Source organism: Amphibalanus amphitrite, unplaced genomic scaffold (genome assembly GCF_019059575.1).
Source record: "Amphibalanus amphitrite isolate SeventyFive unplaced genomic scaffold, NRLGWU_Aamphi_draft 000647F_arrow, whole genome shotgun sequence".
In the NCBI taxonomy this organism is placed as follows: domain Eukaryota; kingdom Metazoa; phylum Arthropoda; class Thecostraca; order Balanomorpha; family Balanidae; genus Amphibalanus; species Amphibalanus amphitrite.
The window spans coordinates 265,387-279,384 of record NW_024882141.1 but is presented as its reverse complement, the minus strand read 5'-3'; the positions used below and the strand labels follow the sequence as shown (position 1 = coordinate 279,384).

At 52.4% G+C, this 13,998-nt stretch overlaps 1 protein-coding gene across 1 annotated transcript; it reads left to right on the top strand.

Moving 5' to 3' along the window:
• The first annotated feature begins 1,834 nt into the window (after positions 1-1,834).
• Positions 1,835-12,653, top strand: LOC122363928 (integrator complex subunit 2-like). Its single transcript, XM_043333773.1, has 10 exons — positions 1,835-1,876; positions 3,793-5,227; positions 5,541-5,724; positions 6,227-6,375; positions 6,725-6,824; positions 7,187-7,643; positions 8,098-8,542; positions 8,908-9,133; positions 9,385-9,598; positions 11,438-12,653. The coding sequence occupies exons 2-10, from the start codon at positions 3,900-3,902 to the stop codon at positions 11,821-11,823; spliced, it is 3,489 nt and encodes a 1,162-aa protein (XP_043189708.1). The 5' UTR covers positions 1,835-1,876; positions 3,793-3,899; the 3' UTR covers positions 11,824-12,653.
• Positions 12,654-13,998: the final 1,345 nt, after the last annotated feature.

Sequence of the window (13,998 nt, the reverse complement as noted above, 5' to 3'; positions counted from 1 at the left end):
ATAGCCCTGGGCGGTGTTTCACGGCCCCACGCTGCAGCACGTTGCGCTGCGCTGCTGCATTGTTGCGGCGATTGATATGAATTCGGCTCCACGCTAGCGTTGAGAGCTTCCGAGTCTGTTGATGTTTCCATGGAAATAGGAAACCCAATGCACCGGTGCGCGCAACGCACCCTGTCTAAGCAAAATTTTACCATCGATGACCTCTAGTGACATGACCTCTGGCTGTGACCCGATCCAAAATTGGCTTAAGTATTTTTTCTTTTTGCTTCTTTTGACGCTACTTCGAATACCAATTAAATGCCCAAAGCTGAGTTGAAAGAATGATGCTCAATCCCCATTTCCCCTCCAACAGGGCGTGAGAGTCTAGGCATTCCTGTGGGGCACGGGCTAACAATGACTATCTCATAATCATTGTGGCCATGAACATCATATACTGCCATTCTTTAACACCGGTTTCGCTGCGCTGAGCGGTGGCCGTCCCGTTTGTTGGATTCTACAGCTGGCTGGCGGAAAGCGTTACCGGCCGCCCGTCCACCGCCCGCGGGCCGGACCGAGCGGTCCCGCTGACCCTACCTGACCTGAGCCCGGCGCGATATGGGACAGGCAGACGGGGGTTCGGCTCAGCGAATGCAGCGCCCACTGGTGCTGGGGACTTTTTTAATAGACCTACTGTACGGGGTGCAGTTTAGTGAGAGGTACACTCGACCCCCACCGGACACGATTTGGTAGCCGAGGTCTGTGACGTCAGCCGGGCGTGAAGTTTTCCCTTCACCATAGGCTTCACACACAAACCGGCCGAAGTTCATGCCAGGATAGCCCGGCTTGAAAGTGCAAAAATGATTAAATTTTGCCCTCAATAGATTCATTGCTTCATTTTATAACTAAAAACGTCCGTTATTAGGACTCAATGAAGGTAAAAAGTACTCAAAATCGAAGTTCAAGAAGATGCTGTCCGAGCACAATCTGGTAACATCACGTGACCTCTTTTAAGCAGAATGTATATAATTCAAGGATGTTATTACACGATTGTTGCCTAAAACATCATAAATAATACGCTTGTAACATTTATTGCTTCTGTTTAAGTCATAACATTGCAAAACGCAAAGTTTATCATGGAAGTCACGTGACCAAAGGTATAGCAGGGGTTGGGACAAGCACTCAAAGGATTTCAAGTTTTTTAATTAAATTATATAAGTTTCATGATGAAATTTAAAGAATGTATTTTTTCCTAATGAAATACAAATTTCCGTATGTAAAATATTTTCCTTATGGGCGAAATTCTCCATATAAGAAATGTCAGTGACGTCACCAGGGCTTTACTGGGCTTTACTCAAAACATCGGACCTACCTGTTTCTTATAGGTATCTTGGGTACACTACTCAAAAGTGCTGCTGCTTCATGCTTGCAGTTTGATTGCAGTGATCAACTTTTCAAGACTTTGGTATACACAACATGGCGGAAATCGTTAGACATTCTGGCCCATATACGGCCAAGGCGAGTGCCTCCCCCTGGGCCAATCACGTTCCCATAACGGCAGCCAAGCCCCCGCTGACCTTGAACGGGATTGGCCGGACGGGCCGGACGACGTAGAATCTTTGCCGCCCGAGAGACATCGAACGCAGGGCTGGTGAGAGGTGACTATGGCGGCGTTCGATGTCTCCCCGACGACAAAGATTCTTTGCCGTCCGGCCAATCCCGTCCAAGGTCATCGGGGGCTCGGCTGCGGTTATGAAACGTGATTGGCCGGACGGCGTAGAATCTTCGCCGTCCGAGAGACATCGAACGCGGGGTATAAGTTTTTTTTTTCACGGCGACTACAAATCAAAATAAGTTTTTCAAGATTATTACAGGGATTACAAGATTTTTACTGATCAGGGTTTACCGTTTTTTTCGTCTTGAGGCGTCCTAATGGCATGTGTATCTTGAGATCGCAGCACAATTTGTGGCATTCTGTACTCATCTATTTCTAATTCCTGTTGCTTGTGAATGATAAGGCTCTGTAGTGGTAGGCAATTACTTGTTAGATTTGTATTATTATTTTAGGGTAATTCAGTGCCGGCAGTTGGTTGCGCTACATCAAACGCTGAGGCCTCCTCTCCTGGCTCTCCCAAGCGGCCACCCTTTTGATTGGTCATGGTGTCCTGATGGCACCGTAAATTTCCTGCGTAGTACAGTACATGCAATTCTGAATTCCTAGCAATTCCTAGCTTTGCTGGTTTGGTTGCATGACTGTGTTTTATTTTAACGGAAAATTTTTACTGAAAATTCTAGCATTATTCTATGTTAATCCTCCAAAATCTGGGGTTGCTTTTGACAGTGAGGGTGTGCTCAATTTGAGCATCCCTAAAAGCTAAAAGTTTGAAACTCCTATGGGCCCTAATTCTCTACCCCTGGCCAGTGGCCCTGTCTCCATCAAGTATTTGGAATGTTTTGTTTCCTTTTTTGCCTTGTTACATGCCAGAACAAAATAGAACCAACTCTGGTTCGCAATCTAGATGCATTCAGTTGTTCATTAAAAATTAATCAATTAGCATGAGTTTTTTACATTTTGTGTACCTAATTGAACAATTAACCTCTATGTTATGACCTGGCTTTGAATGATTCATTGTTTATCAGCTAAGCTCATTTGATTGAATGGGCAAATTGATAGTGTAGGATCCTGACTGAGCAGACTCGTAAGTGGACCTTGGGTGCAGATCCTGATCATTACCTTTTCTTTGACCAATTCTGGAATAAGGGACATTTAGACTCCAAAATTAACTGCTATAAAAACCAGGCACCTTATTAGACCTGTTGTTATCAATCAAGTTCATGATAATTCAAAATAATTCATTTCAATTAATGTTACAATTGGATGTAGGTAGGTGATTGAATCTGCACAATCTTAGCAGTGAGTAGGTAGCTACCTACCTGAGAAAATATTCACCTCAGCAGTGCTGACTATGACTTACACAATAGTAATTCAATTTGGTGAAGGCTCATTTTTAGATGTGGTGTTATGTGGACTGTGGAGTTCTGGGATAGATACTGCGGTGAGGGGGGGCTGAATGTCACATAGATATTCCTATGAACATGGGGCCTACCTATCACAGTGTGAACTCTAAATCATATTGAGCCAGGGTGACGTATTTGGTGAAAACTGTCTTTTCTTGCAGTATATTTTGGTTTGCTGCTTCATGCATTTAGCTATAATAATTGATTTTAGGGTCATTCATTGGCTTGAGTAGTAGACACCCACCCTAGCAACCAGCAAGTTATGGAATGTGGGTGATAGCATCAAAATACTATGTACTGCTCCCTGCTGGCTGCTGGCTGGTCCAGCCAGCTGCTGAATGAGAGACTGTTCAGTTGTTGATGTGTATGAGAGAGGGGAGTGAGGTCCTTCCAGATTAAGATTCAGTATTATTATATACCTGCATTGAAGTGCTAAATTTTCAGCTCAAAGTAAAGAAGTGGGTCACGGCTGGGTGAGCCATTTACTCAGCATACTGGAGACACTGTTAATTATGTCATTTTCAATAAGTTCTGCTTAGTGATTATCAGTATAGGTCTCAGGCCCTCGGCCACAATTGTCAATTGTCTGAACTAAGTTCTGAACTCTATCCATGCTAATTTTGATGTAAGACAATTGATAAAACCATAGCCCATAAGGTAATGCATCTATTTTAAGGATGAGGAAAACATGAAAAATGTTATGACCAGTGGCCATTAGGTATGTAGTTTACTGACATTACTTCACCCATTTGATAGCATTCAACGTTTTTTCTCATATAATTATCTTTGAGTTTACAGGTAGACTAACTTAGATGATGCTGCGAGCAAGTGGTTGAAGCAAGTTAAAGTTCAGCTGTGAAGAGTCATACCAATATATTGACTGAACTGAGCACTAACAAGTAACAATGAGCAGCAAGATGAGCGGCGGACCGCTGCCTCCCGTCAGTCCGAAGGTGTTTGAAGCCATGGAGAGTGTGAACGTGACGGCGCTGGCCGAGTGCTCCGAGGCAGAGATCCGGCCGCTGCTGCCCTGTCTGGTGCGCATGAGTCTGATCGAGCTCGACCAGTCGCACGACTTCACCGAGAAGCGGAAGGTGGTGCTGCGCATCCTGGCCGGCATTGACGTGGTGAACTCGCTGGTGCCGCTGCTGACGGTCGACTTCCCGCCGCTGGAGCTGGACGTGCGCAAGGAGCTGCAACTGCGCGCCAAGGCCGGTGCCGGCGCCGACAGCGTCCTCCTGCCGGCCGCCCAGGACGCCGGCGCGCCCGACTTTGAGCGCAGCGAGCCCATCCAGAAGCTGAAGCTGGTGCTGGCCACCGTGATCGCCGTGATGGCGCAGGCGCGCGATGGCGTCCAGCCGTGGTCAGTGCAGCCGTCCGAGCTGCTCGACAACGCCATCCACCTGGAGGAGGTGGCCGACATCCTGTCGATCGCGCTGGCCGAGCTGCCGCACCTGCTGCCGCCTGCCGACGTGGCCGAGGGTCTGCTGCGACTGCGCCACGGCCCGGCGCTGGTCGGCCGGCTGGTGGCCAACATGCCGGACGCGTTCCACGAGGTGTGCGCCGCGCTGGTGGCCGGCGGCGACAAGCAGGACGAGGACTCTCCGGCGGGCGCGGCGCGCGGCGCGGCTCTCCGCCAGCTCTGTCAGATGAACCCGCGCCAGGTGCTGGCTGTGCGCGCACTCTGCATGGACGCCTGCCGGCTGCCGGCACTGGCCGTCGGCCTCTCGCTGGAGCGCGCCAAACGCACCACTGACACCGGAGACGCTGCCGATCTGGTGGCGTTCATATCGGGCATCCTGCTCGGCAACAACCAGCACGTGCGCGCCTGGTTCCAGGTGTTTGTCCGTAACGGTCAGAAGCGGAAGGGCACACTGGCGGCGGCCACGCTGCAGGCGCTGCGGGAGCGGCTGATGGAGAGGCTGCAGAACACCCTGCTGATGTCGATGAACCAGCGTCTGCCGGACTCGGGCGTGGTGGACGCGGCCGCCTCTGTGCGCCTGTACTGCGCCCTGCGCGGCCTGGCCGGCCTCAAACCGACCGAGGAGGAGGTGCGCCTGCTGGTGCAGCTGCTGACCTCGCAGCCGCCGCCGACGCCGGCCGGCGTGCGCTTCGTGGCGCTGTCGCTGTGCGCGCTGATCGGCTGTCCGACGCTGCTGATGCACGCGGAGCACGAGCGGCGCGCAGTGGAGTGGCTCGGCTGGCTGGCGCAGCAGGAGGCCTACTTCGAGAGGTGAGACGGCACGCACCGAGGGCATAGGGTGTGGAAATTCGTCCAGTTTATAAGTACTATCATTCAGCTCGATTGATTGATTAGTAAGGTAAAGCTGAATAGGATGGTGCTGTGTGGATAAGGAGAACTAGTGTCCGAATTATTCCTTATCCATGAGATTGGTTATTAGTAAAGCGGGCTCAGAAATAATAGTACAATAAAATGTATTTTCATCGTATTATTTCGTGCGACAATGACCGTAATATGTATTTGAAGCCGTCGACGCCTCCCTCCACACATACATAGCTCACGCTCCCGCCTGCCTCATCTGCAGGTCGAGCGGCGAGTCAGCCTCGTTCGGCGAGACGCTGCTCCTGCTCGCCATCCATTTCCACGCCGGTAACCTGACGGCCATCACCGACCTGGTCAACAACACGCTCGGGATGAAGATGAACCACCGGCTGGTGAACCTGTCCCGCATCAAACACATCTTCACACACGACGTCTTCACCGACCAGGTGGGAGGCCACAATGGTCCTACTATCCGGGATGAATTGTTATGTTTCCAGGAGAGCCCCGACTTGCCAATGATTTTATAGCCCGATGTCACCATGTTGACCTTTTTCATGACAATAGGTCCGTGGTGATGAAAAGTGTGATCATGCCTGTGGTGTAATATCCTGTTTACGACTTGTATTTATTGTTTTATACGGATGACTGCCTATTAGTGGGAGGCCTTATCCCGTTGGCAATATACTGAATAAACAAACAAGCAAAAAAACAAAGAGTACTGAATTGCCTTTTTCCGGGGCGGTAACTTATTCCTGTGTCGTAAGTGGTGACTGCTCTTCCGTCTTGAATCTCCTCATATTCTCATCCCTCTCAATAACTATTAATTGGGTTTCGACTGATAACACACATCTCTGCAAAAAGTGGCTTGACTCCATTGTCTTTCCCAGATGGCGACTGATTTCTTTCCCTGCTCCCAAACGGTGACTGATTGCTCCCCTGTCTTCCCAGGTGGTGACGGCTCACGCGGTCAAGGTCAAGGTGACGCCCTCACTCAGCGCTGACATCCCGGGCACCCTGCCCGTACACTGCATCTACCAGCTGCTAAAGAGCCGCGCCTTCACCAAACACCGTGTGCCCATCAATGACTGGATCTTCAGGTGTGTGGACCGCCGCCGGCCTCCGGCGCGACCGGACAGGGGTGGGACGGAGACGGCCCGGCGCGAAGCGGGAAAGGACTGCAGTGTTAACATTACAAGGGGTTTGACATACGACTCAAATTAATTATGTTGGCTATTTTTGTGGTAACAAGTGAATTAATAGCGTTATTTTGAAGATCGGAATTTTGACGCTTTACTGACATGCAATTTAATATGTATTGTGTCTTCTATTTCCAACGTTTATTTGTCATCGGTTTCAAAAATTCAGATTCTTCCTTTTTAGGACGTGTTTGTCTGAGCTTAGGAGAGCTTACTAGAGTTTGATGTCGTGATGTTCCTCTGTTTCCAGACAAATATGTCAGAGCAAGACCCCGCTTCATCCCGTCCTGCCGTCGCTGATCGACCTCTACGTGAAGTCGATGCTGGATACCACTCAGCGGCCCCACCTGGTACGTAGTGTGGGGATACCGGAGCATTAGGTGTATGACGCTTAAACTGATCAGCGCACGCAGCAACGATTGTCGAGTAATGTGGAGTTGCTTTGGTGGCGTCCTCTATACATCTATCCTATAACGTTGGCCTCTCAGTATCTTAAACTCTAGCAAACGGCGGCTTTGTCGACTCGGCAGAGTTCATACCGTTTATCGATCTTGAAACCTGCGTTCATTGTTGGCGTGACCGGAGTAGGACCACGAGGTTCTTTCTATCGATATGTGTTCGGGTGTGAACTGTATTGCCTCCAGAGTTCAATTACCTCGCTCAGACTCCACTGCAGAGCAGCTCACGAGCGCCCCCCTCCCCTCTCCCCCAGGCGGAGCACACGAATCAGCCGATCGCGGAGGAGCAGATTGCCGCCGTGTTCTCCGTCTCCTGTTTCCCGCGGCCGGCGGGCGGCGGCAGCGGTGGGAGCGGGGCTGCGGGCGGCGCCGACCCCGTGGAGCCGGCCACCGCCCAGCTGCTGCTGCTCTACTACCTGCTGCGGCACGAGGAGCGGCGGCTGGCCGGCGGCCGGCAGCTGGCGGCGCAGGGCCGCGCGCCCATCGCCTACCGCCCCACCCTCATCACGCAGCTGCCGGTGCTGTACCTGCTGCGGCTGGCGCAGCGGCGGCAGGCCGACTACGGCGGTCTGTTCGGCCCGCTGCTAGCGCTGCTCACCACACACTGTCCCGAGCTGTGTCTGGTGTCTCACTGGCTGGCCGCCCTGCCGGAGGAGGACCACAGCGCGCCGCTCCGACCGGTGCCCGACCTCACCCGGCACATCGAGACAGGTGGGGACTGAGAATCGGTGGTGGGCCGGGCATCGCTGGGCTGCGGGTAGCAGGGAGACTGACGAGGGATTGCGCCATTGGGGTGGAGATAAAGAGGGCAGGGTGGGCTGCCGTAGCATTCATATGTCAGTTTGAGCACGGTTATCGGTATTCAATCAGTCGTCGCTTTCTGAGTTATCACTGTTATCAGTTGCCTTGGATCATATCTGTGTGTTCAATTCCAAAACAAAGGAATGACGTAAATCGGGCTACTCGCTTATATTCCGGGACGTTGTGAGACCGTATTTCCATTGTTGTGCTCAAATACATCTTATTCTAGGCTATATACGGATGAATTTTTTAATAAACATATGCGCCATACCTGCCTAATATCTCATGTTTAGCTGACCCTTAGGCGCTTGTCCGCTGTGTCTGTCCGTTGTGTAGCTAACCCCCGTCCCCCGTTCTCCGACAGCTCTGGACGGTCTGCCAGAGACCTCGGCCGCCGCCGGCCGGCTGCTGCCGCGCCTGCTGCGCCTCCCCACCCCGCAGCTGTGGCAGCTGGCGCAGCCGCTGGTGTCGCGCGCCAGTCGGCTGCTGCGGCCGGGCGTGTCCCGCCAGCTGCAGCAGCAGTTCCGGCAGCTGTGGGCCCGCCTCAGCCTGGTGTTCCCGCACCGGCTCTGGGCGCTCACCGTGAACGCTCTGCGCCGGGACGACTCTGCGCCGGTGCCGCCGCGGCCGCTGACGGGCCAGGAGCTGGCGCAGGACCCGCTGCACGTGCTGCGCTGCCAGCCGGCCGTGCTGCGCGCGCCGCCGCTGCTGGAGATCGTGCTGGAGCTGCTGCTGGTCCACCTGTCGGCGTCGCGCGCTCAGCTCAAGAGGCACCTGCTCGACCACCCGTCACCGCTGCCCGCTCAGCCGTACGTGGGGAGTGTGGGAGGGGTCAGGAGAGGAGTGGGGGTAGTAGCATGAGGTTATGAGTCAAAGGAGCATTGGGTTAACATTGGCGTCATTGTCAGTAACTTTTTAGCCCGCGCAATGCAGTGAACGTAGCTTTGCAAGCTCTCGGGAGTTCTTAAACTTTGTCCGCGACGTCTTTCGCCCGTTTACGTATCGTTATCAATGGCCTTCCTGCTCTCCTCCCTGGTCCAGCAGTCAGCACCCTCACTTCCCTCTGTCCCCTGTCACAGCGGCCAGCCGTCTGACGCGGAGCGGGAGGAGCTGCTACTTGCCCCTGCCTGCTTTCTGTGTCTGTCTGTCTCTCACCCTCCGTCTCCTGTCGCAGCGGCCAGCCGTCTGACGCGGAGCGGGAGGAGCTGCGCAGCGCACTGGTGCTGGCGCAGGACTCGGCCGCCCTCCAGCTGCTCATCGAGGTCTGTCTGGAGACAGAGGAGGACCGGCGCGCGCCGGGAGGAGCCCAGCTGCTCCAGGAGGTCCGCTGCCTGGTCTGCACCTTCCTCCACCAGGCCTTCATCGATAACCCCATGCTGGCCAAGCTGGTCCACTTTCAGGTGAGGGTGACCCGTCGCACCGGGAGGGAACGATCCTCCTAAATGGAAGGGGTTGGGAGTGAGGGGCTGGAGTTGTACAGTTGTGATGAAGAGTTTGCTTGGTGTTGAAAAGATGCTGTGTCCCACCGTCATATATTCCGTGCCCCGGTGTCATTTATTATGCGTCCCTCTGTCCTGTATTCTGTCATCGATATCCTGGTGTCACCTGTTTTGCCCCTGCTGACCGTGACCTCCCTCCCCTCCGCTCTCAGGGTTACCCCGCCGAGGCGTTGCCCGTTTTGGTGGCCGGCGTGCCGTCCATGCACATCTGCCTCGACTTCATGCCCGAGCTGCTGTCTCAGCCCGACCTGGAGAAGCAGATTTTCGCGGCCGAGCTGGCCTCCCACCTGGCGCTACAGTTCCCCATTCCGCGCTGCTTTAGCACCGGCCGGCTGGTCATCAACACTCTCACCACGCTGCTTGAAGGTGAGTTCGCCCGGTTGTCTTGCTACTAGAAGATCTTAACATAATAGTCATAACATTGGTCATAACATTGGCCGTCTGGTCATAGCATTTGGTAGAAGACGGGTCCGCCTCCCCTGCCCCTGCCCGCTCATCAGCCTTTTCGGCATTGGGGTTGTTTCGATACTCCTGTGCTTACTCGTGGTTGAGGTAGTCTAGAATGTCCCTCGGAACCCGGTCGCTCATGACTTTGGATCTTAATTGGGGAGCTGGGCGATATCTAAAACCTGCTCCACTCGAAATGTATGCACTTTTGTTAGAAGCTGACTGAAACCGCATGCTGCGATAGTGCCAGAGCTGCAGACCTAGTGGTCGACGGTGATTGCGAATGCTTTGCTATTTTTGCCCGTAGATAACCATCATAATGAATGAGGTGGATGCATACTCTGCTAATTATTGGGGCGCTGGTGCTGTGTTTTCTTTAGCTTTTTATCTTACGTGTGTGGCCAGTCTGCTACTTTCGGAGTCCATCCACCTTGGATATCCTTGGAATTCCTGTGGCTTCGTAATTCTGTGACACTAACGAAAGCCCCGTGAAAGTAAACAGTCGGATTTGCGGATTGTTTATCGTTCGAAAGTTCATCTTCCACGGGGAGGTGGCGATGAAGTGTAAATCGAAATTATCGGCACTGCTGGAATTGCTGCTCAATGCTGGAGGTATTCGACTCTGTCCCTAACGGCTAACGACGAGCAGGTGACTTCAGCTTGTTGCCTTAATCGGGAGCTCCGCCCGCTTCCAGTGCAGTTTATTGAGACATCGCAAACGGCACGTTAAAGCTGAAAAACAACCCTTTGACGTGAGTTTCGATGCTCCCCTTGCGTCTCTAATGGTATGTAAGTTTTGCTGAAAACCTAAGCTCGCACTGATACTGGTTGTCGCTTGCTGTCGTTTCTCGTGAACAGCTGGCTTGTTTTCAGCGGAGTTTTACCACACAGCGCCGTTTCACTTTTGGGGTGCACTGCCGGGTTGTCGAATACAGTCCATCAGTGCGAAGGATTGAGCCTTGTAATTACTCGCGCTACCATTATCGAATACGAGACGCGCGTTTTCCTTATTCCTTCTCGCAAATCCTAGACTACGGAAAGGCAATTTACATATTGCATCATGCGCTTCGTTTTGACACAAGGTTGAGACTTCGCTAATATTTGGTAAGTCTCCTGAGTTTTACTGCTTTATTGCTCCGTGATTTAGGGGCTTAGCACAGGATCGGCAGGTTACCGTACTAACGCGGAGAACTGCATGACGTGATCTGTAAACTGCATGCACAGTGCTCAGTGCAAATAGCTGGGGATTGTCAGTGCTGTGCGCTCACTTGTCTGATTTGCCCAGCATGTCTTTTTAGTTTTATGGTTAGCGGTTTTGCACTATAATACTCGCCCAGTTTCATTGCCACTAAAACTATGAAGCCGATAATGTAGGTGCATTGCGCAGTATTGATGTGCGTTAACATCTTTGCCTACATCTTTTGTGGGTAGCATACTTTGATACTTCATCGCCTTTTACCCCTAGCACTTATCCTTTGACTTTTGTCCCAAATAGTTGTTGCTTTGGTCTTGCTTGAATTTTCAAGATTCACTGTATAGTATATGTTGTACAGTTTTTAATATTTGTTTTATTTGTTCTGTTCTTTGCTTTCACATATTTTTCCTATGGTGTTAACCTCGAGAGTCACCTGAGGGGACGCAGTTACATCAGTGACGCCACAGACCGCTGGCCGATGGCCATGTCGCAGCCCTGTCGTGTCGTACCCCGTGTCCCGTCCCTGTGTGCCGCCTCACTACCCGCTGTGTCCGCGCCCGCAGTGCTGCCATGGACAGAGCGGCCGCGCGCCTTCCTGCCCGCCCTGCCCGCCCTGGTGCGTCTGGTGCGCGCGCTGCCGCCACTGGCCGAGGACGTGACGGCTCTCCTGCTGCAGCTGGGACGTGTCAGCGCCAGTCACACGGCGCTGGCCGGACCCAGCCACCACCTGGTCATACGGCACGACGGCCAGAAGGGCGGACAGCCCGACGGCGGCGACGACTGCCGGCCGGACGACGACGAGGAGCCAGCGGCGGCGCTGCGGCACACGCTGCCCGCCAACGAGCGGCTCTGCTTCGAGCTGCGGCGCGCCTTCGAGGAGGTGTGCGAGGCGGTGACGCTGGACGGACGCGTGTACCGGGACAGCAAGGTGACGGCCGAGACACCCTGATAGGTCTGTCGGAGGGAGAGTGGGTTAGGTTCAGGTGTCCCGGTGTTACCGGGGTCGGCCGATGTTGTCTAGAGTGGCGGAGGGCTGCCACTTGGCTGTGAAGGTGGTGATTTTTGGACGTCGTGCTCTGTTGGCTTGATATAAACTGCGGCCACCGACCTCTGTCAGCGATGCCCTACCTGAGTTGTTGCGCCGTTGATAAGGCGTTTACCATTCCGTTGACTTAAGTCGCTAATTGAGCTCGCTGATTTTCTGCAGGTTGATAGAACTTGCTGTACAAATTTCCATTTGCAAGTTGCAGCCGTATTGTACGAGGCTTGTTACTGTTCCCGCTACTGACTCGTGATCAGCGCCAAGTGAGGAGCTCTTGCCATAGTCATTGCTTTGTCGCTGTGCAAGTGTAACTGAATGTCTTCAATGGAGGACTCGCATCGTGTGACATTGGGAACCCTGCTGCCCATTGTTTGTTTGGTGGACGGGGCAGTTTTCACGCTCTGCTGAGAACTGGTGAGTCACATCTGTTTGTTGCCAATTCTTTTTGTGGCAATGAGTAGAGGTTCATAATATTTTCTGGAATTAGTGTTTGTTCCAAACATTTCTTTTCGCTTTTTTCTCTTTTCTTCGTTTACATTGTTAGTATACCGGAAAACACTAAATTGCTATTTGCGGAAAACCCGTGTGGCGATTTGTGGGAAGTGTCTTGTAAATGTTTTCTTGTAAACTGAACACTAGTGTACACGTCAGCAGCATTGTGTTTTGCATTGTGTGGTGTGGATAATTGTGGCTATAACAGGCACTACGGAGAACAATACAGGCGATGTTACTGTGAACACCTCTTCCTCGTCTGATTGGTCTGACCTTATAATATGTGGCTAGCATGGCTCATAATCGCTTATTACTGTAGGCGAGCGGGCAAAATGGCGCTTTACATGAGCAATCTCCTCGGCATTCCACAGCCAAACTGCTAATCCCTTCCTGTTTGTGAGAGTTGGACAGTGGTGGGGCTTATTGTGCCGCTGGTGTAACCATAAGCTCTGATTTTTAGCCATTACGGTGAGAGTAAGGCTGATGAGAAGGCTGTCTGACGGCAAAAGTTGTCTACCCAGGCGGTGGAAAGTTTGACAGAAGCGAGTAAACTGTCAATGCGCTACATACAACAGCGCCCGATCACGTCTAAAACGACACTGATCGCCATTCAATCCAGTTCATATGCATGATGTGATGCGCCTTTTAGCATGGCTCCATCCCTGTCGAAGTACGCAGCTGGCCGTCTGCCGCCCCATCGGCACCGTTCGTCATACAGGGCCGCGGCTGTAACCCTGTGATAACATGTCCTGTCAGGGAGCGGGGGCCCCCGGTCCTGTTTATTACCCCCCCCCCCCCCCCGGCCGACGGACGGGCCAGCCTGCCGGCCGCGATAAACTCGCCTCGTTGCACGCCACGGCACGCCACAAAAGCCGCAAATCCGTTGGTTCGGGCGGAGGCGGGGGCGGCGCGGTCTTGTGGCCAGTCCTGGACTTTTGGGGCTACTCCCATCCTCGCTGGCTCTGAGCATGGTCCATCTTTGGTTCAAATGGCATCGTTCGACCGGATGCAATACAGGTTTCGCTGTCAATTGCTCGGCTTATTGGACGCGTGAAGGGTCCGAAATCCGATGTCATCCGTAGCAGAGGGCAGCGGCGCCGGGCACCATCACTAATCACTATGGTGCTAATCACTTGCGAACCGTTACTGGAATCTTATTCATTTCCACGGCATTGGTTATCCTCGGTGGAAGGCGTTTGCAGATGTCAAACTCGATAGGATTGCAGTGATTAAAACCTGTTTTGATCGAAAGTGCTAAATTTAGCGCATAACCTTTACCAGCTGACCGGTTTACTTGTTCATACGTATGTATATGCAGAAGTGCAGGATTTGTACTTTGCGTCATGTATTTGCGGACATCTACAAACTTTATTTCGAAAGGCTGAAAGAAGTTTTGTGGAATGTTTGCAGACTGCAGTCTATATTTAGTAATTACCCATACTTTTCTTCTATGTTTCAGGCGGAATCGTTCGCCTCTTTTTGTAAATATATTCGCTTGGATACCAGCTGCAGACCCGTCGGTCTTTTGATCCGAATTGGATGTCACGCAATTATGTCGGGGCTAATTCTGCCTTTTTCCTTTTATTGTTC

Bases quoted from the DNA above. Each gene is read 5' to 3' on its own strand.
- LOC122363928 (XM_043333773.1), top strand. From the start codon at position 3,900: ATGAGCAGCAAGATGAGCGGCGGACCGCTGCCTCCCGTCAGTCCGAAG. The intron at 5,228-5,540 runs GTGAGACGGCAC...CCTCATCTGCAG, and splicing joins CAGGAGGCCTACTTCGAGAG to GTCGAGCGGCGAGTCAGCCT. The intron at 7,644-8,097 runs GTGGGGACTGAG...GTTCTCCGACAG, and splicing joins CACCCGGCACATCGAGACAG to CTCTGGACGGTCTGCCAGAG.